At 40.0% G+C, this 27,416-nt stretch overlaps 1 protein-coding gene across 1 annotated transcript; it reads right to left on the minus strand.

The window, feature by feature from the left end:
• odad2 (outer dynein arm docking complex subunit 2) lies at window positions 1-26,508 on the minus strand. Its single transcript, XM_088283305.1, has 21 exons — window positions 26,492-26,508; window positions 25,991-26,206; window positions 25,633-25,793; window positions 24,971-25,139; window positions 24,765-24,871; window positions 24,428-24,564; window positions 23,613-23,729; window positions 20,909-21,003; window positions 20,302-20,412; window positions 19,936-20,089; window positions 16,579-16,725; window positions 16,154-16,363; window positions 15,383-15,616; window positions 15,185-15,295; window positions 14,897-15,051; window positions 11,374-11,554; window positions 11,228-11,289; window positions 8,660-8,774; window positions 5,723-5,911; window positions 4,786-5,007; window positions 1-126 (listed from the first exon to the last, which is right to left on the minus strand). Exons 2-21 carry the CDS (start codon window positions 26,200-26,202, stop codon window positions 1-3), a joined length of 3,015 nt encoding a protein of 1,004 aa, XP_088139431.1. The 5' UTR covers window positions 26,203-26,206; window positions 26,492-26,508.
• Between the last annotated feature and the right edge of the window lie 908 nt (window positions 26,509-27,416).

A 27,416-nucleotide genomic window follows, 5' to 3' on the forward strand; every position in this document is an offset into this window, starting at 1 on the left:
TTACATGCATGGTGTTGATTTTTTGGCCCGAGACTGGCCTGGAAAGAGCAGACGAATGTTGCGCACGCAGTCGGCGGCGGCGTTGCGAACCTTCTCATCATCAGAGCCCATGAAGTGGATCAGAGGCTGCAACGAATACACGAGAGAGAGCTTAGGGCTGGCAGGAGGAACACAGACAAACATTGGACTCAATCGTCTGGAAGAGACACTTTAAGTGAAACACACTTTGCAATGCATGTACCGTATGAACTGTGTGCGTGTTTTCTTATGTTTCTCCCCAAAACAATCTCAGAGAAGGCTTGACATTAAAACTTGAGCGTGAACCACGCCACTCAGTTACCTTCCCGCTGCTCAGATCAGATTCTATCTATCTGACTATTAGTGGCTTGTGTAATGGAACAAGTTATAGATTGCACTGTGACACGCTCTTGGATTTTCCACAATCTCAAGCTTTTGATAGCACAAAAAAAAAATGAGCTAAGGGATTTGCTTACTGTTCAGTCTCCCTTCTTGTTTTATCTGGAGTGAACTCTCTACATTACGTTTGCGGGTGACTGTGGGATTGAGTCAAAATAAAAGTCAATGTAAGCATAAATACTCCGGCGCAACGGATGACGCTAAATTTATTCAATGTGTGCGTTTTACTAAATTCCCTATGGGAAGCCGCTGCGGTTAACCAAGCCTACATTTTATTTTGAAAAGAATTGTTTACATTGATCGTAAAGGGACAACAATGCATCCCCGAAATAAGCACGAAAGGTAAAAAAGCCTCAATAAATAAACAGAGAGACGCACGATTCTGACAAAGCTTCATCTATCGGTTCCCAACTGTTGTCACTCCGGAACCGCATCGTCCTGTTTATGCAAGGTCGCAACAGACTCTTATGGAAGTTAAAAACAATCAAGAATTCTTTTGTTTAAAACATAATGGACTTGATGACGCAGGCAAATGCCATGACTCTCGTCAGACAAGCGTTTGAAAATTTCCTGTCCCTTATGTAATAACATACCACACGAGAACTTGGTACATCTCCATATAGTACGCCAAAAAATAAATAAATAAATAAAATCTGAATCCGAATACATTTAACTTTTTACTATCTGTCTAACACGGGTCTGCGCCCCTTTAGCAGAATTTTCACAGATTTAAATTCTATCGATCACTTTTTAATTTTTTATTTATTTTGACAGACCTCCAAACATTTATTCAGTTTTAAGTGCCTGTGCCCGTCAGGAATCGCAAGGGGTCCTCCCTCAGGCAGTTAAGTTCATCTCCCACTTCTTGCTCGGCACAACGTTTGTTTTTAATGTCACCTGCGTGGCACCCGACAAAACTTGCATAAGTCCACTTTTTTTTTCTTATTTTTTGTAAATTGAGCAATCACATGCGAGTGAAGACCATGTTGGCCCTTTGTTGGTTGACCCCTTGCAAAATTTTGCTGTGATTTATGCCGTTGCTTTTCTTTGTTGCTTTTATCCGTGTTGACCATAAAAGTGAAACATTAATTACGACCAAATCACGCCGCATGGATATAAAACATCGATCCTCATGGATGTTGCTCACTTCATTTCAAGGCACACACGGCAAAGAGAGGTGTCAGCGGCTCATGTCAATGCAGCAGTGTTGGGATTATGTGAAACATTTGCGCTTTGGTTTTATACGATTTTTAAATAGCATCCAAAACACCTTGGTGAGTAAACTCGCATCCACAGGCTGGAGAAAACATGCAGCTCGCTAACAAGTCTCTTTTGTGAAACGAGAGGATGCCTGAGAAGTGCCAGGGGCCGAGATGTTGCCAAGTTCACTGCATGTTATTCAGACATCGCCAAATAAGTTCTCGCGGAGCACGCGGCTCTGCTAAGATAAGCGTGTCTCTCTTTGCTGCCCTCTTTCCCCCGCCCCTCTCAAGCTTGCTCTTCCCCTCCCAGCTGGGATCTCGTCGAATATAAAACGTCGCTTGTTAGATATTCCCCGACTGTGGCGGACACTTTCCGCTACGTTTGAAATTGGGAATCATGCTCTTCTGAGGTTTTTTTTTGCACTTTACAGAACTCCACTGACCTTCGAGACGAAAGGGAAAGGAAGTGTACACGCTTCATATAACCGCCTCCCGCCTCCCCTCTCAGGGAGTCTGGGAGGGCTGTGCACTTTCTTGCACGTATCCCATCACACATGTAGGTGTCACGGTGTTAAGTGTGCTCACGTTTGACCAGCTGCAGGTAGTTCGGACTTGCATTTCCCCGACCTGCCATTATGAATGGCTCCATCATCTCCTAGCGTTCCCATGATTCAAGCGCCGGGATGTGCGGGCACCAAACAGGCAGCCAAGTTTAGCTGAGTCCAGTTGGCCAAGGAAGACGAGGTAAACAACATTGCCGGCAGCCTTTTGCAAGACAGATTGTTGCGCTAACTTTGTTTTTTCAAGAGGATGAAGCAAGGGGCAGCTTTCAATTAGCAATTTAAGTTAGAAAGCTTGAATAAAAAAAAAAATGTAACAAGACGCCTAAGATTAGACCAGCACCGGAGCTACCACAACTCCAACATGCCACTGACTCTTCAAATGAACAGATACGGGGAATATTTGACTTTGAACACTGATTTTCATCAAATTCCCACCAAAAAAACCTCTTTAATCCATTCATCTTTCTGAAAGTGTCCATGGGAATTTGCGCTTTGAGCAAACAATCAAGCCATTTGGAAGCAATGCGAGGCACCAATGGCAGGCGTCGTAAAAAAATGAAGCACATCTGTATAAAACGGTGAGATACCAAGAGTCGATGTCAAATCAAACGGCGAAGGGAAATCCAGCGCTTTGGCTTAAAATCTTAATGCATATCCATTGAGGCAGGTGTAGGCAAACTACGGCCCGGGGGCCAAATGCGGCCCGTTAAACGTTTTAATCCGGCCCGTCGAACTTGCAAAAAATTAAATCAATAAACCTTGTTAATGTTTTATTTTGTATATACGGTGATTTTTCAAAGACATATATATTGTTCTAATGCTTTTGTTCATTTTCATTTAAAATTTTGTTGTTTTTTTTTCCGATGAGGTGAGATTACCTTGCAACTGCTCCTGGTCCGGCCCCCCTGTCAAATTTTAGAACCAACTGTGGCCCGCCAATTAAAAAGTTTGCCCACCCCTGCTTTGAGGGGATCCTGTCTCTTGGTTTACAACCAATCGATTCCTCGGAAAACATTGAAAGGAAGCTTTCGCATGTGCATCAACTGAATTAACGTGAATGAAAAAGCCGATATTTCAGCAGTTTGGAAGGAATAAAACAACTATGACAAAGGCGGCTAATCGATTTTCCAGAGCGAAATGCTTTCTTTTGGATGCCTAATTTCCTTTGCGAGCCTCGGGGTGCTGCTACACACATCATTAAGTGCGCTACAGCATGTACATTACGTTCGAAAAGCAGCTCCGCAGTCAAAAGAACTCTGCGCTCATTTGAAATTGTACACGACGTGCGGGTGAACATGTTTGGAGAGCTTCTCCACGGCACAGAAAAAGCTCCCTGAAATACTGCCGCAATAACACCGGAGGTGGTCTATAAATTTACGCCAGATCATAAATTAGACACAGACACTCATATCAATAGTCAATAAAGTACGGACAATGTTGTTTTTTAACAAATTCTTTCTATGGAGTGCCTGTATGTCATCCAAGCAGATCCTGACAATGGCCGCTGCTCGGTGGTGATTGACATGCTCTCAAAATGTAATGTCTCCTCGGGGTCGGGCAGGTACGTTTCATGCTGGTTGAGACTCAAACCAGACTGAACAATGAAGGCTGCCTGTGGTGGCTTTCCACGTCTGAGATTAACAACAAATGCAACACTTGGCGCAGTTAAGCTCTTAAAAAGTCCCAAAATACATTATGGGGGCATTTTTGCAATCCTTCACTGGTACATTAATAAGGTCAAATACTGCAACGGATTACAGAGGGCGGTATGTCATGCGTTTTGCACACACATGCTGGGGTAGTTTTGCAAAAAAAAAAAAAAAAAAAAGCAAAAGCTCACACGGAAAAGAAGGTGCGGCAATTTCATATTAGGAACAATATAAGAGAGACTTTTGCAAAGGCGACATAATTGTTTTCGGAACACCCAATGTTCGGTGAAATAAACCAATTATAGCTAAGTGCTTAACCACGTAGACTGTAACATAAAATGAAGTACAGCAATTTTATGAAGGTGGGAAACATGCTTTGCTTTGGCTTGGATTATAAATGGCAATTTAAATGTTATTTCAGTGAAAAAAAAAACAGCCTTGCAGTAAGTAGTGATCTGTGCGTATGGATGATGAGCTGAATAAAGCTGTACACAACATATGGTTGATTTAACAGAGATATTTTTTTTTCCTTTTGACTGTGTTCAGTGCTGCCAAGATGATGGAAAAAAAAAAAAAAAAAAAAAAAGTATTTGAGAAGAGAATGCTGTTTTTCTTTTCAAAGCCCACAGCTCCGCCTGATGCTACATTTTACCCTGATGTCCAGGAAGCGGCCTTAGCAACCGTTGCCACCAGCTACAAGCCTTTGACTTGCGCTGTAATGGCATGTAGGCTCGACCAGAGAAATGACACTTAGCACACACTGCGCTGTTTGCTTTACTGAACTCCCATGATGGTTCGACACTTGAGCCGTGTTTCCTCAGCGGAATAAAAATCGCTTTTGTTGCTGGTTCTTCGGTCAAAGGATGTAGAAATAGTCACGGCTTTAGTTTATTAGTTTTCACACATGACTAAAACGAGTGCAAAAATAATTCTAACTAAAATCCTATGACTGACCTTCACGACTCCTTCGCTGTGCATGATGACGCAATTGTTTGACTCCTTGGACAGCTGGTGCAGCGCCATCACTGTGCTGTGGCGGACTTTCATGTCCTGTGACTTTAAGTAAAGCGCCAGGTGGGGCAGGACTCCTGCCTCCCCGAAGGCTGCCCTGTTGTTGCGCCACGTACAGCACTGGGCGATGGCCTGAGCTAGATGACAGCGGAGTAGGTCACCGGGCTGTGTGGAGAACAGGATGCCATTAGAGCCCGAAGATCAGTCAAGGGATCACAAAGCTACTTAATGCCTAGCAACATCAACAAATTCAGTCTCATTAGCCGGATGGACGCTATGGCTACAAAGCGGCAGGCTTTAATGCATGGGTCTCCAATCCTGTTCCTTGAGGGCCGGCGTCCTGCTAGTTTTCCCATTTCTCTCTCTCTGATGCATCACACCTGATTTAAATGATCAGGATCGTTATCTGGCTTCTGCAGACCTTGCTGATTATTTGATCATTTAAATTAGGTGTGTTGTAGCAAGGAGAGATGGGGAAACAGACAGGACACCGGCCCTTGAGGAACAGGATTGAGGACCCCAGTTTTAATTCCTGATGGCCTTCGAGGAATGAGATTAAGAAGCCTGGCTTTAATGGCTCTGACGAGGAACAGGGTTGAGGATCCCGGCATTAGTGGCTTTAACAATGGACCTCGAGGAACAGGATTGAGGACCCTAGTTTTAATTCCTGACAGCCTTCGAGGAACGAGATTAAGAACCCTGGCTTTAATGGCTCTAACAAGGAATAGGATTGAGGATCCCGGTTTAAGTAGCTTTAACAATGGCCCCTGAGGAACAGGATTGTGGACCCCGGCTGTAATGGCTCTAACGAGGAACAGGATTGAGAACCCCTGCTGTAATGACTCTAACGACAGTTGCTTATTTGGGGGAGTGCACTTACTTTGTCAGTCAGCTTGGCCAGCAGCGAGACCACCTCATAATCGGTCAGAACAGCCAAATTGTACTTGTCTTTGGCAATTTTGGCAATGACAGCGCACATGCTTGCCAGCACATCATCATTGGATGACTTCAGCAAATCAATGACCAGCTCCATGGCACCCATCAGGGAGCTCACCATTTCCCCTGCCTCCTAATGACAAAAAAAAAAGTTCTCTTAGATGGGAAGCGGAGATGATAAAATAAAAGAAATTGATACCAAAAAGAAAAAAACGTCAAATAAATTATGGGGAATGAATTGGAATTTGATTGACTAAAAAAATTAAAAAAGCATCTGACCCTAACCCCTTTTGTTTTTGTTTCCCAGAAAATACTCCCCTCCCTTTTTTTTTTGCACAAAACAAGCAATCAGCCTGAAATATTCCACAACTACTTCTTCAGCATTCTCCTCAAGCTGCCACATGGAATTTAAAGCTTAGAGGTGACATTTATATCCCTTTCCCCCCCAGAGAACTGTCGAATTGTGAGAAAAGCCTCAAAATTCAAATTCATGGCCATGGCAGGTACCGCAAGGGCTTTTACCCACTTATGAAGCAATGCTTTACCAAACCAAGACTCTGGTAGGGAGTCCTAAAAGAACCACAGCGGAAGAGCTGGCACGGGTACGGGCTTCAGTCGGGCTTGGCACGTCGGGGCACTCTTTTAAAAATACAACTCACAAGATTGCAGAAGAACAGACCAAAAGTGGCCAGATCTAAATCTAAAAAAATATACAGCCACTTCTGTTATGGGAACATTTTCTACACTTTGTTGGAGCGTCTGTGGGAATGTTTGCTCATCCGCAACATGTTGAGAGGGGCTCTCAAGCTCTGTGCTCAAATCCAAAGGTGAGGGCAGAGCTTTTAAATTCTTCTGCACTCAACTCATCCAATCATGCCTTTATTTGTGCAATGGTGCCAAATAGGCTTTGACTAAACTCCCACGAGAATGATGCAGCCATTAAATGTTTTCTGATGACAAATCAAGATATGCATCCATAGAATGGACATGTTTGCTTCGATTTGAACAGTATTGTGCGGTGTCATGTCAGCTAAAGTTGAATTCTGGCCAGGATGGAGTCTATGGGTTCTGTGATGCTTTGCCAGGGGATGAGCAATGCGTGCAGTGAAGGGTAGAAAAGTAGAGAGTGGGTAAATGCAGTCCAAGGCCAGCAAGCGAACCCTTCCGTACACACACAGGAAGCTCTCCGTCAGGAATACTGATGATGGCTGGCCGGGAGTCCCAGCGACAGCGGAAGCTCTCTCAAGCACCAGCTGCGATGTGACTGGCCCCGAATCTCTTTCATGGCAAGGATGGACCCCCAGATGCTGTATTAATGAGCCTCTTAACCAAGGATCAAGTAAAATAGATAAGACTCTCTGTTGTGTGTTCTCAGGTTCCTCTCAAGAAACGTCGAGCAGCAATGTAGAATAATGCATGCAAAAACATGTTCACGAATTGCAGGGACGGCAAATATATGCAGCCAAACATCACATTTTGTAAGAGGTTGTGATTCTGCTGGTTGCCATGCATCATTTTCTCACTACTTCTGGGCTTGGGAAATTCCAGGAAGCTTACAAAAAAAAAAAAAATGGCTTCACCCGTCTGGCTCTCATTGTTGAACTGATTCCACCCATGAAGCGTCGTTTGCATGAATTAACAGTCATAATCCGGGAAAACAATATTGAGTGGGGGATTAAAGTTGTTCATAAATGGACTTCATGGATCATTTTGCATGGCTGCATGTAGACTAATTAAATATTTATGCTCATAATAAGGAATACAATAAATTTCGTAAAAGCTTCATTTAAAAGCCTTTGGAAAACTTCTTTCGGACAGGTTGACAATTATTTTTCTTAATCCAAGCGCTCAATTCTGACATAGTGGGACTTGTCATGGTGGGGACAGAAAATCACAGCACGTACAAAGCGATTTTCATTTCAACAGTGTGAAAGTGAATACGGGAATATTGTAACTAAAGCAAAAAGGAGCTTCTATATTTCTAATTATGCCAAGCTTGCTATGAGAAATTCAGATTATCGGCTTCTCTTAAATTAATATTTCTTTTTTAGTTATTTATTTCAAGTTAAAAACTAAAATCTTCAAAGCTGAGTTCATCAACGGTGAAAATGATATCGCGCTGTACACTTGGCACATGTATCTCAATAACAGGTAGCAAGTTGAGTCAGGATTTTTCGCAGAAGCAAACACCACAGGATATTACTTGGGTCTTTTTTTCTCCCCGCCTGCTTCCCACTTCAACAACCTTGGTGTGCCAAAGGAGCTGTTCTGCTTCTTATTAGGCCGTGGTTCATGTAAGCCCCGTCTGACACCGCCTTGCCCCTGCTAACACTAACCACCCAGCAGCAGGTTGCACGGTGATATATCACGGCGATTCTGCTTCGCGAGTGGACTTGAATGCTCACGTAACACTTCATTCTGAAGCGACAAAAAAATAAAAAAAGTAGAGAGAATGAGAGTCTTGTAGCTGACAAAAATGGTAAAGGTGAGCGCCTTACGATTATTTTTTTTTATTTTTCTCCGCCGTGTGAGATCAACTCGCGGTTTTACAGAGGATGAATTATATATGTTGAATCTGGAACGGGTGGAGCTTATCATAACTCTGGTAAAAAGAAAAAAAATACATTTGCAAAGATGAAAAAAAAATATGGTGTGGCATGTTTGTCCATTTGTTAGATGTTAAGATATTTTTGGTTCATGGAGACTGACAAGACATTAAGCAGATGTGAATCTGCTCTTTGTACTTTAGGATGAATGGAATGGTTCCATAATGAGTCAAACAAGGCTATAAATTAAAAGATAATTCACCATATGTTGTGGAAAACAAATAATTTTGTGGGAATCATCAGTGACGAACTAAAACTCACGATATTCACTGTACCTTTGCATTCTCAATACACGGACAAAGAGCCCATGCGGCACTGGACTGAACCTCCGGGTTTGGGTTTTTCAATAAACTCCAGACCCAGCGGATTGCATCAAGCTCTTGAATGATCCTTTTGGAAGGAAAAAAAAAATCATGTGAGTGAGAAGTTAGGAAGACAGAGAGGAATAAGCAAAGAAATATGTAAATAAGGATGTCTAAATACATACAATATGAAAAAAAAAGAAAAAAGCAGAAGGACAAAAACAGAATGTTATGATTACTTCATTCACGACCAGCCAAGTAAAAAAAAAAAAAATTATAATAAAATAAAAAAAAATAGATCTTTGACGTCTTTAGCCGTCAATGGGAGTAAATGAGTTAACGTGTTTTAAGGAGTGCACACTCATGGAATGAGCTAATCAGATTTTTATTATAAGAATATTTACACGCACTGACCAGCCACAATATGGCATCAAACCTGTAGCCGCTCCTAATTTATTTTACCGTCATGTAGCATGAAGGCCAAAACAATAGCTCTCATTGTGGTGCAAACTCCCAACCCAAATCATAATTATATTATTACATAACAAAACTGGAAAATACAGGAAGACCAAGTTGCAGTGATATTTCCCTAAATCCGCCCCGCTCGCAGCAGCCTCCATAAAAATTGATGAATTTCAGCATCAGCGTTTCAACACAACACATTCTCAGTACTTCTCACTTCCTCCACAGGCGTAAAACTCACTCAGCTGCTGTGCTTCCTCCAAATCCCACACTAAGGAAAAGCTCAGGTCACAGGTTAACTGGCATCTGTGTAAAGTGCTTCATGCACAGATTTATATATAGACATGGGGACAAATTTTTTAGTATGCATTATGTTGGCTTGTTTTTTAAGCACAGCACTCCCCAAAAAAAAAAAAAATCAAACCGAGTCAGAGACCGGTCGCTTTATATCCCATGGCGCTTGTGAGACGTTTACTGAAGCATGAGCTGTATTTCATGTTGCATAGTCAAGGTTCAGAATGCATTCAATTCACAACACATTGCGGTGCAAAGAACGCGCCCGTTTCCCTCGTGTGAGCTCACACCAAACAGGGACAACATTGAACGTTGTCATAATTACTTAAACGCTCGGTAATCACAGTATCTCCGTGACCGGCAATGAATGAACACTCATCAGAGGCGCCCCCATCTGTCTTCTGTTTGCACATAAATCAGTCTCAAATGATCATAACATCACATTCCAGTCTGCTGGGCCTCTTAAATCTGCACCAAAAACCAAAAAAAAAGGAAGCTTCATATCATCCGCCAGAACAGCTCTGTCTCCCTGTGAAGCAGGTATGAAACAGATTAGCATAGAAGTTGCAGCTGACATTGATGGATTAGAGGAGGCCACCGCAGACCCTGGAGGTATCAAACAGTGTGTGTTCTTTCTTGTAGCAACACAGGATTCATTGGAGAAAATGCAACTGGAGTATTTCATGGAAAAGATTGAAAAAAAAAATCTGGTGTTATGAGCGTTATATTTGAAAAAAATGAGATTTGTCTGCAGATGAATTAAAAATTCCGCTTGACACGAAACAAAAGCACACTTTCACGTATATAAACACTTGTATTTGTTAACAAGTCAAACACATTGAAAGCAGCTCGGGAGATTTTGGGGGTTGGAACGGGAAACTATCAAATGCAGTTAGTGTTAATTGGTCAGCAAACTACTGTACATACGTGTCTTAAAATAAAATAACAGCGAGTGACGTGGACTTTTGTTTCCAGCTATAAAGTGATAATTATAAAAAGTAATTGTGGTCTGGCCTTAATATACACACGATTCACTTATGTATTTTTTTTTTTAAATGACTTAGCTTTGGCTTGCAAGTAACTGATATGATCAGCTGAGTTAAAAAAAAAAAAAAGATCTTTGACGTCTTTATCCGTCAATGGCAGTCAATGCGAACTCAGCCTTCTGAGTTATATTTATGTCCGAATTCAGAAGTGTCTCACGACATTGTAAAACAAACGAGGCACCGGTGGAAGGTCCACACTCTTCTCCTGTATCGAGGGTGAGGTTGTAAACGAACAGAGTAAATACTGCATTTGACTGCGGGTCGCTGTGCATTCCCAGCCATGTTGTCTTGGAAATGGGAAAGGTTTTACATGTATTTGTCTTGACAGTGGCCACAAAGCTCGAGTAAAATGCCAGGAATCAAACAAACCCCTATTTAGAGCAGCAGGTAAAATAAGCAAAGCCTAAACAAAACTATTATTAAACCAGCGATCAAAGGGAAATATATCTGCAAAATACAAATTAAATCTCCATAGCTTTCTTTAAACATCAACATGTGACAAGTTAATGACACGGTGTTTCCGTCCAGCATTTTCTTGTCAGTCTCTTGTCATAGGAACCAAATGACCAAGAGTATAGTTTAAAGTTATTTCAGTGATGACGTGAGTAAGCTGCTAAAAAGATTCAAAGGGAACACCCTGCATCGTGTTAACAATGGAGCCACATCAAATAGGCCGGCTATTGTCATGCTGTCAATAGTACTGTAAATACAGGACTGTGGTGAAATGAGGCGGACTTACGCCATGTTGTCCAGATCGGAGGCGCAGGCCTCCACCACCCTGGTGACGTTCACCAAAAGAGCCTGGTGGGAGGATAAGAACGGATGAAAAGTTCAGACGTACAAAGATAGGAGGCAGTTTGTACATAAACGCGTGGTTGGGCATGCCTCGTTTCTTCCGACAAGTTGGTGGACTAGTGGTTTGAGGCCTCCACATTTGCGGATGGTGATCTTGTTTGCAGGCTTTTGAGCAAACTCCGCCAGGGCTCCCACCACATTAACCAGCACCTCTTCAGGCTGATTGGTCAGAAGGCCAATCAGGGTCTCCAGGACTTTATGCTCTTGAAAGCTTTTGAGAAGAAAGCAATGAACGGTTTATTTTGGGCTGCAATCACGTGACTAAAGCAGTTTGGAATTTTTATCTTTTTTGTCACTTGTCATCATTCGGGATGCGGGTACATCTTGAGCAAGAGGTGTGGTACGGCATTACCCTCACAAATAATCAAAAGCGAATAATAGGTTTTTTTGGGATGGTTTTCAATCACAAATTATTTTTCTTCAATGGAATATTTGGCTATTTTTGCTACCGTATAGTTTATTGCTGTCAAGTGATATTTAAGGATAAACATGCTTATGTAACAAATTTGCCCTCATAAAGTCTTGAATTTTTTTTTTTTTTTGTGATTGTGCCTCATTTCCCAGTGGAACTGACGACAGCACACATTTAAGGATAAAATGTGGTGGAAGCAAACCTCAACAAACTCCTGATGTACAGTTCAGTTTCACTATCTTTATTCACAGTTACGGTTGCTGGCATCCCTGATGCTTACGCGATTGTACAGGGTCCAAGGTCATTTGGGTTTGGTCAAGGTCCATAGAAGCAGAGCCTATTCTTGCAAGAGAAAACATTGCTAATGAACAGACAAGCTGCCAAAGCTAACTTGGGTGCAATTCACCTTAAAGACGAGCCAAGTGTGATGAACTGACTTTGGTATAGTCGAGTAATCACAGACATAATTTTTGACATACAGTAGCGACATAAATAGTGATTTTTTTTTTTTGTTGGTGAGCCAGAATTATGTGAGAGATAAAAAAAAAATGTTCTCCATACTAAAATATTTTTAAAGTTTGTTAAAATATATTCGGTCAAAAATTATATTAGAATTCACCCAATAATTCAGCTGCTATGGGTTAAAAGTGCAGAAAGCTAAATTATCTAAGAATACTTGTTTGGCAAAATGTCAAGTCGACTTTTTGAATTAAATCATATGCAATATCCTTATGGCCAACAGTATTTAAATTTTACTTTAGGCTTAAAACACTCTGAGACACATTTATGACCTCAATTCAAATAATTGTTACATTAAATTGTATTAATTATCAAAAGTCTATTATCTTCATTTGAAAGTCTTTTGATAGAACTGCAGATTTTTTTTTTTTTTTTAATGTCCAGCTTTCAGCCTCTATATGGGGCCATGTCAATCGAATCTTCCCACAACCTTCAGAATCAGTCGTGCTTGCAGATGTACAGTATACTTAAAATTATTTTTGCAATGGCACTGCTTCTTGCAACAATCTGCAAGCCGGTCTTCAATGCTGTTGCATTCGTCTTCCCTCTTTATTGGTTGGTCAGAGGAAAGCCATTAGATATATTTAATAAGCAATATGTTACCGTGTGTTGTTCTGCATACATTTCCTACTTGTTTTTCTACATATCTGGGGTCTTTTTGCTTGGCAATGACATCTAATGAATTAGGTAAGCAATCAAAGCCCACTTGAGAACAAATTTGGACACAAAACATGAGAGTACTGGCCAAACTTGGCAGTCATAATATTCCATTGGAGGAGTTCTTCAATCTTTTGTCCACACTTTTACACGTGTCCGTAACACCTCCGTGTGCAGACTGACCGGGTCACACATTGATGCATTCATAAATCTGCACTAAATAAAGCGCCATTGTGTCCACACATCACTTGCTGAGGCTTCATCCCGTTCCTAAACTACATAAAATGTTGGCCCACATAGTCCGTGATTTGGCAGTTTCGTTGAAAATCATAAGCTTATGCTAGACAATATTGTCTTAAAATAAACACTTTGATGAAACATTAATCAGACAAAATGGCTAACACATGCTTCCTCTTGTCTTAAGTGGGAGTCCCTCAGACTCGTACACTGTCCAGACCGTGGAGAACATCAGCGCTGTAAAAAAACAAAAAAAACAAAGCAACAACCAAAGGTCTGTTTCCTTTTTAGAATGCACTTAACCAAAGACGAACAAAAAAAAAAAAAAAATGTCCACCTTTTATCTTTGCTGTTGCAAAACGATTTGACAGTAATGGCTCAGTCACCTCAGTCCATAAAGCTCTTGCCTGACCTTGACATTTTAAGTAATAAGGCAGAGAGAGAAAAAAAAAAAAAAATCCTAAAAATATTTGCTCTGCGCCGTGCTGACTTCCTTGTGAAGATGTGACCGCATCTGACCCTTCTTTCACACCCAACTGCCCACAAGAGCTATAAAATGAGAGGTCCATTCATATTTGGGTCCTGTGGCACCATCATTAAGATAACTTTGTGACAGCGTGATTTACGGTGAGGGCAAGCCGACAGTTTGCTGTTCGTACATTTGTAAGTGTTACTAAATGAGATGTTCAAGTGGCGGAGGGCACGAGATGATTTATTCCCGTCGCTACTATCAATGGTTGCGACGTACTATTTTGAAAAGCAAGAACAGATGGCATAAGGCTCGCACTGGCACGGAGTGCACCAAACTGTCATATTAATCAAAGCGTGCGCAGTTAACTTGTTTTATATGAATCCAGGATGCAATTTATTGCAGTGTTTTGTCAAAAGATTGTGTAGCAACAATCAATTAAAGTTGTCGCAGTCTACAGCTTAATTCTCGGTGGCATTTTTTTTTTTTTTTTTGTGAGAAGAGTCAGTTAATATTGCAGCGCGAAACATTTTTGTCATGTTTCTGCTTCTGCTTTGCACGACTTGCGGCAGCTCACGCTCAGCTACACAGAGGGAAGACTTAAATTAGACTTTAAATGTAGGATATCATTCTGTCACGTATGATATATGAAGTGCTGAAAGATGCATTTAAGAGAGACTCAGCCTTTTCTTCTTTTGCTAAAATCTATAAATTTCTCTGTCATTTAACTATTCAGTCGAAAGGAGGGACATTTTATATTTTATGTTAAACTAAATTATTATTGCTTATTATCTACCCACTTTTGTCATTTAATGGATATGAGTACTTATATGTATGTATACTTTATACTGAGTTAACACGGAAAAATCTCAGCATTCAAAAGCCCTAAAGGTCCTACAATTTAGAAAAAAAAGACAAAAAGTCCATGATAAAACTGTTGATATTAACAAGGCAACATTTTTTTATGAAAACCCAAAGCTCCAATTCTCAGATTTTAGGACAATTTCCTATTGTCAGCATTACCTCACTGTGACTACTTATGTTCGAGTCAGGGTGCTAAAGACCACAGAACATTTTAAGCAGTAAATTACATCATCCAGACACAATAGTAAAGACATCATCATGCTAGTGGAAATAGTGATACACCCCCCCCCCCACCCCCTTATGAAAGTTAAACACCATGAGATGATGACAATAACGCATGTGTATGCATGTGTATACCAGCGGGAGAAAATAAGGTGACACTTTGTCTCACTTACACATCCAGGTTCTCCGGGCTGAGGGAACACTTCCAGATGGCTCCAGTGGCGGCAGCCATCAGCTTTTTGTTTTCCGTCTTGCCCAGAAGCGAAACCAGGGCCTGCAGACCTCGGTGGTCATTCACTAAGGTGCGGGTTCGCTTGTTTTCGGCACACTGCAATTCAAATCAAAAGCACATAGATTTGATATCTAAGAATTCTCATTGGCTCTCTCTTTTGGAGTCGGTAGTGTGGGATTTGTTCCAGCACAGTGATGTTTTAAATGATGATGGATATATGGCCTGCTACCTTGAAAATGACATTCCCGCAATGGATCCGTAGTTCGTCGTTGTCATTGCTGAGGTTCTGGACCAAATCTTTAATTATGCCCTCCGTTTGGATGGCATTCTTGCAACTTTCCTGTCATAAAAAATAAATAAATAAATAATCGACTACAAACAATAATTTTGTTGCTGTCCAAAAGTCTTGACGATTAATCGTCATTACTTCATCGGCGCAGTTCTGTAGGATGCCCGCCACCGGAATGAGCATGTTCATCTGTGGAGACTTGAGCAGGCGTCCCAGAAGAGGGACACCGCCGGCTTTGTGGATGGCCTCTTTGTTTTTGGGACTCCTGCTACAGCTCCAGAGTGCTAAAACCCCAAAGCGGGCCACCTCGACATCCTTCTCTTGCTTTGCATCCACGTTTGCTAAATCGGGAGCACAGTCCAGCAGCTTGACCTGATTAGAGACAAAAATACAAGAAAATGACATATGGATGGAGCAAACAGACATAAAAGAAATTCATTCTACTGCTACTTGGACGAACAGATGAAGACTGATGTTAAATCGGAAAAGCCAGTTCATGACCATCATTTTGTTTCAATTTATACTTCCTAATGAGACAGAGCAGGCGAGGCTATCACTGTCCGGTTCAAAGGTGGTCTTGTACCACAGCGTGAAATGAATCTACCCGTTTGAGTGACTCACACATTAGAACATCTGATTTGGAGTTTGAGGAAAATATACAAGAGTGTAGAGCCTTTAATCACAGGGAGCTCTGTCAACAAACATGCATGCAGGTCAAAGGGTGCAAGGGGGGACATTCTATCTGATTGGCTTCAGCAACCAATCTGGTGTTTGTAAAAGACGGTGCAGAAGGGACAGGTGTTTAATTTAAAACATACAAATACTAGTAAACTATATATATATATATATATATTTATTTAGTTATTTAGTTGTTAATTTATTTTGTTTTATTTTTGAGTGAATACTTACTAGTTTACTAATACCGTTGTACTTTCGAACAGTTCTCCTCGCCCTGCGGAAGCTGGTGAGATTAGCAATGGTCTCAGCAGCTAAGGCCTTCACATCTTTGTTTCGTGAGTCCAGGACATTAACGATGCTTCGCAAGCCTCCGTTGTCAACGATGGTCCGGCGGGTTTGGGCGTTGTGGCTGACATCTCTGAGGATTCGCAGAGATCCAAGCTATTCAAAAAATAAATAAATAAGAATGTGTATTATTGGAAAAAAAATGAAAAAGTGCAGAAATTTGTAGAAGGCACACTGGAGGACAATTTTTAAACCATGACTTAATTAAAGTCAGGCACTGTACCGAGCACTTTGGTATTTGTTTATACAATACAAATTGGCACACAAAGATCGGAGGCCATCCAAGTCGGAGACTTGACAAAATGACTCACTTGGAGATTGACTTCGTCCAAATGTAGAATGTTAGTCAAGACTTTGAGGCCACCCGAGTCCTGCATGGCCAAATGATACGTCTCTTGCGTCAGGTCGTAGTCCATCAAGGCGTACAGAGTCAGCAAAGTGGCTGTCTGGTCGCCTGCCTGGAATTATAATTCTGATCAGTACTGATAAATCAAAAGCTTGCAATTCATAATCCCTTCCGAGGGTTTATAAAGGTCCGCCGGTGCACCTGCAAAAGCCGTGTCAAACCTTGTTTAATTCAGACGTCCCAGCTTTTGCGGAGATTCCCTTGTTACATTTAAGATCACTAACATTTTTCAACAGCAATGTCAGAGATCAAAGAAGCTTAAAAATTTCCTTCCCTCTTGAGTATCCCCCATAACAACCCCAGCTAAAATGTTTTATTGCCAAAGCCTGTTCACTATTTAGCTCTGAGGTGGAAGCTGATGGAAATAAATTATTTGCTAACACAGGGCTGTGCGCCGACTCGAGTGCCAAGACCAGAAGCCATTAGGTACTGCTCCAAAAAAGAAAGAACACTATTAGCATTCAAATCCCCAAAACTAATGTGGATCTGGCGTTACAAATGATAAATATGTTATGACAGTTGCTAAACACGCTCATTTATTTTTAAACCTGTACCCGAGCGAACAGCAACAGTTTAACTAAAACATTAAGTGAAAAGTGGACCACGAGGCGAACAGGATTTTTTTTTTTTTCTTCACCGTGATTATAGATTGGAATAAAACAATCCAGTATTTAAAATGAAAGCTTTCGACGTTGCGGTAGTTGTTATATTATACCAAACTTTTGATGGGACAAAAATAAAATAAAAAATAAACAGATAAAGAATGAGCGAGCCCCCAATGGTGACCTATAGTAACCCTAACCCTAAACCTTAAATGGCACGAATATGAAGGCATTTCTTAACCCAAGGGACACCAAACGTTAAAAGACGGATGGACATTGTTTTACCATTTAATTTAATTGCACATTCAAAGAACAAAAAATGAACGTCTATCAGCATTTTCTGAAGAATTTTCGTGCTATATAAAAATGTATTTTGTGGACCCCCTGAGATATTCTCAATCTGATCTAGTTTGATCATTTTTATGTTGCGTAATATAGTATCCCTCAATTATTTCAAAACAAAATTAATCACCAATGAATTCCATACAATAAATATAATGATTAACGATCAATCGACTACTTAATTGATATACCCATCTGAAACAGGAGACCAAATCACATTGATGAAATGATGCATTGCGTTTAATAGCAATACAATTCCACACCTTTGCTAATTAAAATGCAAATAATTATAATTCATTCCGATTAACTTTTTGAGTGTACAACAGGACATGGAGCATACTGACTTTAAATATCTTTTTTTTTATTTTATTTATTTATTTTTTTACATTAAACGAATTAGACCATTAAACTACGTAATCATTCCTGACTTCAAATGCTGGATTTTGCATAAGCCGTGTAACCCTTTGGCAGGCATTATTGTGCAGTCGTGGTTGTTTAAAAAAAAAACAAAAAAAAACACAGGTTATGTGGCCAAATCATCCAACATAAATTGCATTAAACACAAAACAGATCGTGTGTGGCTTCAAGAAAGTATTCAACTTCCTGTATAGGACAAACATCTGCCTAAAATGCCACGGGTGAAGATCTGCCTAAAATAAAACTAATATTTAACTTGGCTCATGGTGAGTTTCAGCATCTGTGGTAATGATATTATAAAAATGAGTACTGGACAAAGCCCATAAATAACTGCCTGGTGTGGTTTGAAGACAGATAGATAGCTGGGATGTGTTGGTTCCTGCTGCGCACAAGCTTGTTGACACAGGAACACACACACACTACCCAAAAGCTTGCACACCAAAATACAACCGAAAAGTATTTTTCATTCTCTTCCCCGCTGACTGAATTCACTCCTTTCATATAATGTGAGGAAATGCCCACTCTAAAAGTAGGCAAGCAACCGGGGGTGTAAATGATATGACACATATTTGCTCGGATACAAAAATACATTGCAAAGAAAATATTTGTACACCTGTGTGATCGTTTTTTTTTTATTATTATTATTATTATTATGGGGAAGTTCTTGTCGTATTTTTGCTGTTTCAAAAGTGTTTCATGATGATTGAAGGAGACACGAAGTACCATTTTTATTTTTTTTTAATGATTTTAAATAGTTACCTAAGTGTGTTCTAGGCGACTGTTCTAAATTTAATCGTAGCTTCATATATAAAAAAAATAATGTATTCTTTAAGCAAAAATTGTTTTTTTTCCTTTTTTTTTTTTTTATTTTTAAACTCCTGGGTCATCTCGGCAGTACGCCCGGAATGTCCTCTTTTGCTTTGCACTCGCTTCAGATGTCTTATTTGGAAGGCGTGCTTAATATCAAGAACGGGTTTCTTGACTTTGCATTTCAAGCAAATTTCAAAGTAATTCAATTAAACTTGCTCATTAAATGACCCGGAAGTACATAAACGCGCATTAAAAAAAAAAAAAAAGTCAAAATGGACTTTTTGGCGTTTATATCCGTCAATGGGAGTGAATGAGTTAATCAAAAATAGAAATCGTCTTGCATAATAATGCGCCATCTCATGCTGCAACGAATACTTCGGTCTTTATCATCTCCTGCAAATAAGCAGAAAATAAAAATCCACTGATTGAGGATGGAGAATCTCTGCACTCGACTAGTCAGAGGGATTCCGAGGCAGTTTGGGTAACCTGTTTTTTTTTTTTTTTTTCGTCTCATTTCCTTTCCTTTCCTCCTTTGACACATTAATATTCCCCATATGCCCTGTCAGACTTGTCACAGGCACGCTTCATTTTTCTACTGCTGCGGTGTGGGCAAACACTGCCTGCAGCTGGTGCCGTTAGACAGCTCTTTCCCCCTTTTCTGCCTTGGCTCGCAAAAGGTAACCAAACAGGCCTGTCTCACAAACCAGGAATCCACGAGCACGGCCAACCACTTCAATCTGAAAATCTGAAAGAAGCATCGCCTTTAATCTGCACTTCATTTTTCCCTTTTCCTGATCAGTAGCTTGATATGACCGAGACAGGTCGGATAATTGGAAAGGATGTTCACTTTCTATAATCTTCCTATAGCTCTATGGGTGCACATGCAGCACTGCGGTTCCATCTGATTCACGAATGATCCGAGAACACTAACTTGGGCCAGCGTTAAATTTGTGGCACTGATGATATAAAAAAAGAACAGATCTTCTGTTTCCCGTCAATTGTGGCTGTCTGTGCTTGCGGGATAACGGCTCTCTTTTGTAAAATGTCAAATTGAAATCCGTTCGAAGACGCGTGGTGTGACGTTCCCCTACCCTAAGGTACTTGACCAGTTTCTGAATCTGCCAGTAGTCTGAGGGATGATCTGTATTTCGTTGTCGGCGCGCTGGCTGCTCTTCTTCCTCGTAACTCTGATCGCTCTCGGACGAAGTCTCACTGAAAACCTCGCCCGGTTGTATTTGGGACTTCCTGAAAAAAAAAGAAAAAAAAGTCGAAAATATTGCATTTGGACCCCTAAAGCCCACATAAGACATAAAACATAACCGTCCAGCATTTCCTGTGAACAAACATATGCAACCTTGCAGTTTGTTTTCAAGAACAAAATTCCAAACTATTCTGTGAATACACAATGAACAAGTTGCGGTTAATCGCGTTGAAGGAAAACCAAAAAGCATACTCACAGTTTCATAGAGGACAGTTGATCCGCGTATGAGGACTCTGAGAAACGGGAAATATTCTTGCTCCGGGCTCCCTTCTGTGTATCATCAAGTTCCGAAGTTTTGTCTTCTTCACTGTCGCGACGTAAAATAAAGACCCATTATGTGTATATATACGTGTATGTGTGTGTGTGTGTGTGTCATATTTTTGGCGAAAGAATTGCGAAACCCGGTGATCCAGGGTTGTCATGGCGATGACAGAGAGGACTCATTATTTCAAGCCAATGTACCATCAAAATGTTTTCAAATCTATTATTTTAAGGTCAACTACTACATCGCGTTACTTTAAAAAGCATTTCCTTTCCGCAGGTCGTATCCTAAATTGTCCATAAAGGGTTTTCATGCTGTGACTGCATTTATTAGTCTTGATGACTGTGTAATCACAGGTATTTCCACTTGCCCTTAAACCATACATGCTAACGAGACACAGCCTGTTAATGACTCAAGCGTCACTTTCCTCTACGGCTCTCGCAGTATTTTCAACAACGGGCTATTCCAACAACAAAGAGTAAGGATTTCCTAGCGTTCATTTTTGTGGACAATTGCAATTTCGTACAAACTGAGATCTTACCGTTGGGAAAGTGTCGAACTCTTGTTAATCCTTTTTAGTGACAGTTGTGTCTGAGCGTCCACTAATTTTGGCATACGTGGAGCATCTTGAGCATTCTTTTTGATGGGCAAAGAACAAAAAATAAATAAAATAAAGTCACACACTTGTATTTTTCAGTTAAATTAATCTTTTAGTTTTCAACGCAAGCACATAGATTCAAAACCACCAAACACCACTTGACCATAATTGTTATTATTGATTTTAAAATGTTATTCAGTGATTTGCTAACTTCCCTTCAATAGTATATTCAAATACTTTTGGAGGAATAATCTTTGTTTCAGTACACTTTTACACCCAAAAACTAGGACAGGCTTGGCACGGACGGCAATCATGGCTTTGTGTCATAGTTTTTCCGTTATTATTTTTAGGTAAAGTTTGGAGGGTCTTCATTAAAAATTATATATATATATATATATATATATATATATATATATATATATATATATTTAAAAGCACATGTATAGATGGCAATAAGACGTGGATTGTTGAACATTTTGCAGGCAGCAGAATTTTAATCACAGACACCTGCATTGCAGAAATAGCTCAGACTGTCACTGGCTGTTAGGGGCTTAACATTTTAAAACGCTGAGGAAAAGAATTAAGATGTATTTCAGCCGACTACGTCCACATACAAGCTGGAGCCGAGCATGCTCAATCACTTTTCCAAAGACTTGTTTTTACTTAAACATAAAGTGACCAGCTATTGGAAATATTCAAGTCGATCCAACCAACCACAGACCCGGCAGTCTGACTTTATTCAAACTAATTGACCTCCTTTAATTCCATTATACGTGTAATGGACAAAGTCCATGTGCTCTCACAGGAGGGAACACTCAAATTTCTTTGACATGCCACAATAAAAAGCGCCATTACCAGGAAGTTACTGCAAGTTAAGCGACACAAGAAGCTCAAGACGCGTAGGCAGGACTGACGCCAGAAACTGCCAACCCATACATTATTAATAGGTCAAGTTTAGTCTGTGACACTTTTTGGAAGTTTTAATTTTTTGGGGCATATTCAGTGACTTGATCACAATTACTGAAGCAAATTCATCATCGTTGTAAATTGTAGGCCCCTGACCGCCCGCCTTTAACAGAAAACAACTGTCAATGTCTTTCCTACCACAGATTCCAGCCTACAACAGTTGGTATTAATTTTGGGATTTGCTTTTTTTTTTTTTTTTTTTCGCTTGCAAAATACACAGCATGCCCAATTTCCAATCTTGCTGGGATGTCAAAATGAATCCAAAACTCTAAATGGAGAAGGAAAATCTGCTTCCTCCCTTTCTGCTTTGTTCATTTCAAGTCATCTTACTGTAGCTGTCTGTCAGCCTGTCCTTCCAGCCAAAATAAAATAAAATAAAATGCAGATATAGGAATTACATTTCTATTTTCATTGTAAAAAAAATTAATAAATAAATAACCTGTAAATAAATAAATAAATAAATAAATAAAAAAAATATTTAAAAAAAAAAAAATATATATATATATATATATATATATATATGAGGGGCTTTGTGATGATTCCAATCAAAATTTTATGGTGAACAGATTTTTTGAGTGGAGCTGGTGCTGAATATTGAGTCAATTTGTTACATCATCAAATTACTAAAGAACGAAGCAGGACTACTGAATAAATCGTGCAGACTTTAATGTCTGGAAGGTTGCCTCATCGTGTGTGTGCGTGTACGTGTGTGTGTGTCTGGCGTGTGAAGCTGTTTGATGTTGGATCAAATACTTGGACATATTGCCAAGCAGACACGAGCTCACCAGCGTAGTAGAGCACAGACACTAATTACACAAAGCGCCGTGTTTAGACCACGTGTGAGTCACACAGCATCAGTGAGCAAAGCATTGCGCTATGGAGGAGAACCTTGTTCATGGGTTAAGGAGCCGTTAATTGCTTTGTGAGACAATTCATTCAAAAATATATATATATATATTTTTTATGTGCACGAGAAGAAGGCCGACTGGAGTTGTGGCAAGGCAACCTATGGCTACGCCCGTTCAAAATGCCCGGAACGTTCAAAAAGCTCCTGGTCGAGTTGAACATCACTGTGCACGAGCAAACTCTCGACTTGCTGTGCGACCAGAAGAATACCATAACGAAGCCTTGTCATTGCATTGTTATTATTATTCCAGGTTGTTTTTCTTCAACTTAGAACCTGTGCTTTTGTCAAGGTGGAAGAACTCACCAACGGTTCCAAATACCAGACAATTTTGGCTCACAACCTTCCGATGTCTGCTAGAAAGCTGAAGCTCAAAGAGGAATTTCACTTTTCAGTTAGACAAAGGCCCAAAGCATATATTGAAATCAACATAAAAAAAATAGAATGCTTTTACCAGAAGACGATCTGCATTAAAGTAGCAGTTTTAAGAATTTGCTTTTTTTTTCTAACCAGTTTAACAGATTTGTTTCTTTTCAAAAGTGGTGTTCTTATTTTTCTGGGGCATGCATCGTGCCGCTCAATATTCGACTTTCTTGAGAGCAGTCATTTTTCACATTGCCACTAAAAAGTGGTGGACGATTTGTCTTCATTTTTAAGGTGAGGGGTCGTGTTCTGCCGGAGAATAGCGCTTCGTTAAGAGAAGCCCAAGAAATATAAGAGCGTGACCTCAAGACCCAGTCTCCTTTAAAATACATTTGCCGGCGTTTCCAACTTTACCTGTGAGCTCAGAACCTCAGCGAAGAGTTGTGATTTGTTCTTCAGAAGATTAACCAGATTCTTGAACACATCACTCGCTCTTTCATAGGCATGATCGTCATCCTCATTCTTGACACCCTGTTGTGAAAAAAAAAACTTTCATTAATTCTGACCAAACCGCAATACTAATGCGACCCACATGCCAGTCAGGGAGGCCAAGAAAGCTCCGAGAATCTCCAGGCAGCCTCCGAAAGGGAAGTGTAACGCCATGTTAACCGCTAAATTAGTTTTAAGTCACTACCGTATTTTGAGGTTTCATTTGCATCAATGTCACCTGTTCGGTGGCAGGCTGTAGTTTCTACACTGCCGCCTCTCCGCTTTGGCTGAAATATTTCCAGGTGAAGAAACAGACACAGGAAACCTCTGGCTTGTCAGCAAAGTCAGTGAACGAGTCAACGTTGCAGCAAGCGTGCAAATTAACTTGTGGCATGATTGAAAACAGATTTGAAGGGAGCCAATGTTCTGTGTATGGAAATTTTTTGTTTCCTGATAGCATGCCGAAATGACCTTATTTCTATATAATATAAGCCTATCTTGTCGAACACTACGGTGTAAAAAAATAAAATAAAAAATAATTATATATATATATATATATATATATATATATATATATATATATATATATATATATATATATATATATATATATATATATATATATATGGCTATTTGGAGATATTTTGTATTTTTATTATAATTACAATTCACACACTCTCATTCATATTCACAACTGCAAATTAAAGTCCGTCACGTTTTGACCATCTCACGCGACTTACCATGTTGAGAAAAACTCCAGCGCTGCTGCTGGTGATGTAGAGCGTCTCTGTGTCATAAGGCTCGATCATCAGGTAACACATCTCACCTTCTATCTGCCTCCATAGAGGGGCACGACATCCGTTTGGAAATTCGTATTCTGAGAGAGAGAGAGAGAGAGAGAGACGAAAGGATGCATGGAGAAGCAAACTGCATTTTAACAATACTGAGCGACCTGATAATGAGCCAGGAGGATGAGGAATGATTTCATGATCACAAATATTCTGGGATGACAACTAATGATTATTTGACTTAAGAGCAATTAATGGCAACTCAGTGAAATATGAATCGAATTCATACCTGATGTGTATTGAACCGACTTTAGCACTCTATTCTCTCCTGGACCGCAAAAACCTTGCAAATATTCCACTTCGTTGTCCACAAACGAGGGATTGAGCTTGAACTTTCTGAAAAATGTAGACGACAAAACAAAACAGTTTAGTGCTAGTTTTTAAAACAGTTATCTGACGAGATTTGAAAGATGAAAAAAAAAAGTGAGCACCCACTCGGATATTTCTTTGAGGAGCTTGCGAATGATCTGTTTACCCATATCGAGTAAAAGACGGAGAAGCTGGACCTTGATGTCTGTAACTTGGGCTTGTCCTTTGTCAATCTTCACTTTCTGCATGTTGGCATAAGTTGGACCAAGCATCTTCAGCACAGGCGTTCTGTTTTCTGAACATTAAGGGAAAATTTGTACATTTTATTTGGAGCAAATATGAAACGCAGGGTGCAGACTACATTTCTTGAAAATGCTTCACATTGCAATAAATAAAATCTGCACCATGAATACCCACTCATGCCGGCAATGTGTCCATAATATTCAATGATAATTAAAAGAAAATGTTCAGAATGTTGGAAAAAGAACCATGGATCTGCAACTTAAAGGGGAAGTCAACCCCCCAATTTCTTTTTACAAGAATGTTCTATGCAGGTGCACTAGTTGGAAAATGAATTAATATTGCATTTGTGGAATATGAGTGAAGCAGGAAAATGTAACCATTTTTGTACATCTCAGGGTGTGGCCATTATGTCACGAACAATCATGTGTGGCTCAACTGTGATGTCATTTTCAGTTGACAGAAAATGACAAAATGGCCGCCCCCGAGATGGTTAAAAACATTCATTTCTTGGGGTTGACTTCCCACCAAATGGTCGAGGCACTTACCTTCAATGCACGCCTGAACTTCATGCAGTCGCTTGTCATTTTCCATATTCATGATATTGGAGAGCTGGTTGAAGTTGCGGACAGAAATAATCGGAGGAATGAGCTCCAAAGTTGGTTGGCCGTTCTCATCTTTTTCCTGGGACTCTACTTCGCCTGATTCCCTGAGGGGACAAATCATACGTACTTTTCTAGTCTTAGTTACATGATTTGTGTGAGATTATATATGTCTGACAGTGAGCCACATATTTGAACCCCCAAAAAGAAAGTTGAATTCCACGTCGAGGAAAGCAACGTTCAAATGCATTTACTAACTGTAGTGACAGACATAATAACACAGAAAGCTCAGGATTAGACTAACTTAATGTCATAATCTGTTTCGAAGTCAGATGCTACTAAAGTGGTATTCCACTTCAGTGGCTCCTCAAACAAAACGTCTGCCTCATGAGGGTGCAGTGAGCTGAAATCCTCCACAAAGAGCATAATTTCCTTCAGCAGCAGACCATTCAGCGGCGTGGAATCCAGTTTGTCTGCTGAGGACCTCTTGGCCGCCTTGGTCAGTAATGTCCCCATTATGCTGGAGATTATAAAAACAGAAATAGTGAAAAAAATAGTTTAAATTTGACCAGAAATAAACCGGTTTTCAAAAAGGATTTTACACCTGTAAGCTGTAGTTTCTGTCAAGTAGTTTTGCTGTTACTTTAAGATACAGAGTCTTGGTTGTGAGTATTATCATATTCCACCATGGCGTGGAGCCAAAACGTCTGCATTTTAAAGTATCGGTCCTAATGCTCTGTGCAATTTTCAAACAAACTCATCTTCAATGTATTAAGTCCTAGATACGCAATATGTGCAAACATACCTCTACGTCGATCGGCACGCTGTAGTTAAAAGCCGTCAAAACAGCAAACATCCTGTTAGTCTTGTCGCCGTGGTTACCGATGACGGGATTACCGTAACATTCAGTAAAGCTGCGCAAGCGAAATCTCAAGTCTACGTGTGAATGACTTCACCCGACGTCAAAAAGATTCGCTTTTACATTACATTTGCAGCACTAATGATGTCTGTTTGTCATGTTTTCTTTCTTACTAAAATCACTCAACGGGTACAACGTTAGGGATCCGTGCAAAAAAAAAAAATCTAACATTTTGAGACGTACAAAAAGTAATCTAAGTAAAATGATGCGTGGTAAAGATATTTATTTATTTACAATAACAATGATAAAGATGTTCTCATATTTTGGAGATATTTCAGAAAATACAGCTCAGCGGTTAAGTTCCATCTTCATTTTGAGACAATCATCCTCCGAATTAGATTTCTATACTGCAATTAAAAAAAAATGTTGAAGGAGTTTGCAAGTAGAAAATCATAAACTTGACATCCAGGGGCAAGTAAGAAAAAAAAGAAAAGCATGACAACACAATGATTAATTAGCAAGTAATTAAATCCCAGTTGGTGTTTGTGAAAAGATTAAACGAAATCCTTCCCCTTCCTTGATCTTTTACAAAGTCAAACAGATTTGCTTTTTCATCAGAAGCACCTCGGATGTTCTTTAACTCAAAGCTTAATTCAACATAATAAACACAACTGCTCTCTGAGGTTTATCCGTTCAGTCCTTGATTAAACGACATGGTAACACACAAGAGGACACTATTCTCCCTCGTAGGGAATATCATGATTGCATCCGCTCACAAACTTCCACAACAGGCCATTAACACGCAGAATAAACAGCCATAGGCTAAAAAGGATGTGCGCCGACTACTGTTTTGCTGTTAGGATGTCTTCTT

Source organism: Idiotropiscis lumnitzeri, chromosome 19, assembly GCF_059441095.1.
Source record: "Idiotropiscis lumnitzeri isolate Australia: NSW breed Sydney's pygmy pipehorse chromosome 19, RoL_Ilum_1.0, whole genome shotgun sequence".
In the NCBI taxonomy this organism is placed as follows: domain Eukaryota; kingdom Metazoa; phylum Chordata; class Actinopteri; order Syngnathiformes; family Syngnathidae; genus Idiotropiscis; species Idiotropiscis lumnitzeri.

What these genes read in the sequence shown, in the direction of transcription:
- odad2 (XM_088283305.1), bottom strand. Translation starts at nt 26,202, where the DNA reads ATGGGGACATTACTGACCAAGGCGGCCAAGAGGTCCTCAGCAGACAAA. An exon ending in CTGGAGTTTTTCTCAACATG is followed by an intron (nt 23,730 to 24,427) that starts GTAAGTCGCGTG and finishes TTTTCACAACAG; the next exon opens with GGTGTCAAGAATGAGGATGA. An exon ending in ACAACGGTATTAGTAAACTA is followed by an intron (nt 15,617 to 16,153) that starts GTAAGTATTCAC and finishes GTCTCTAATCAG; the next exon opens with GTCAAGCTGCTGGACTGTGC.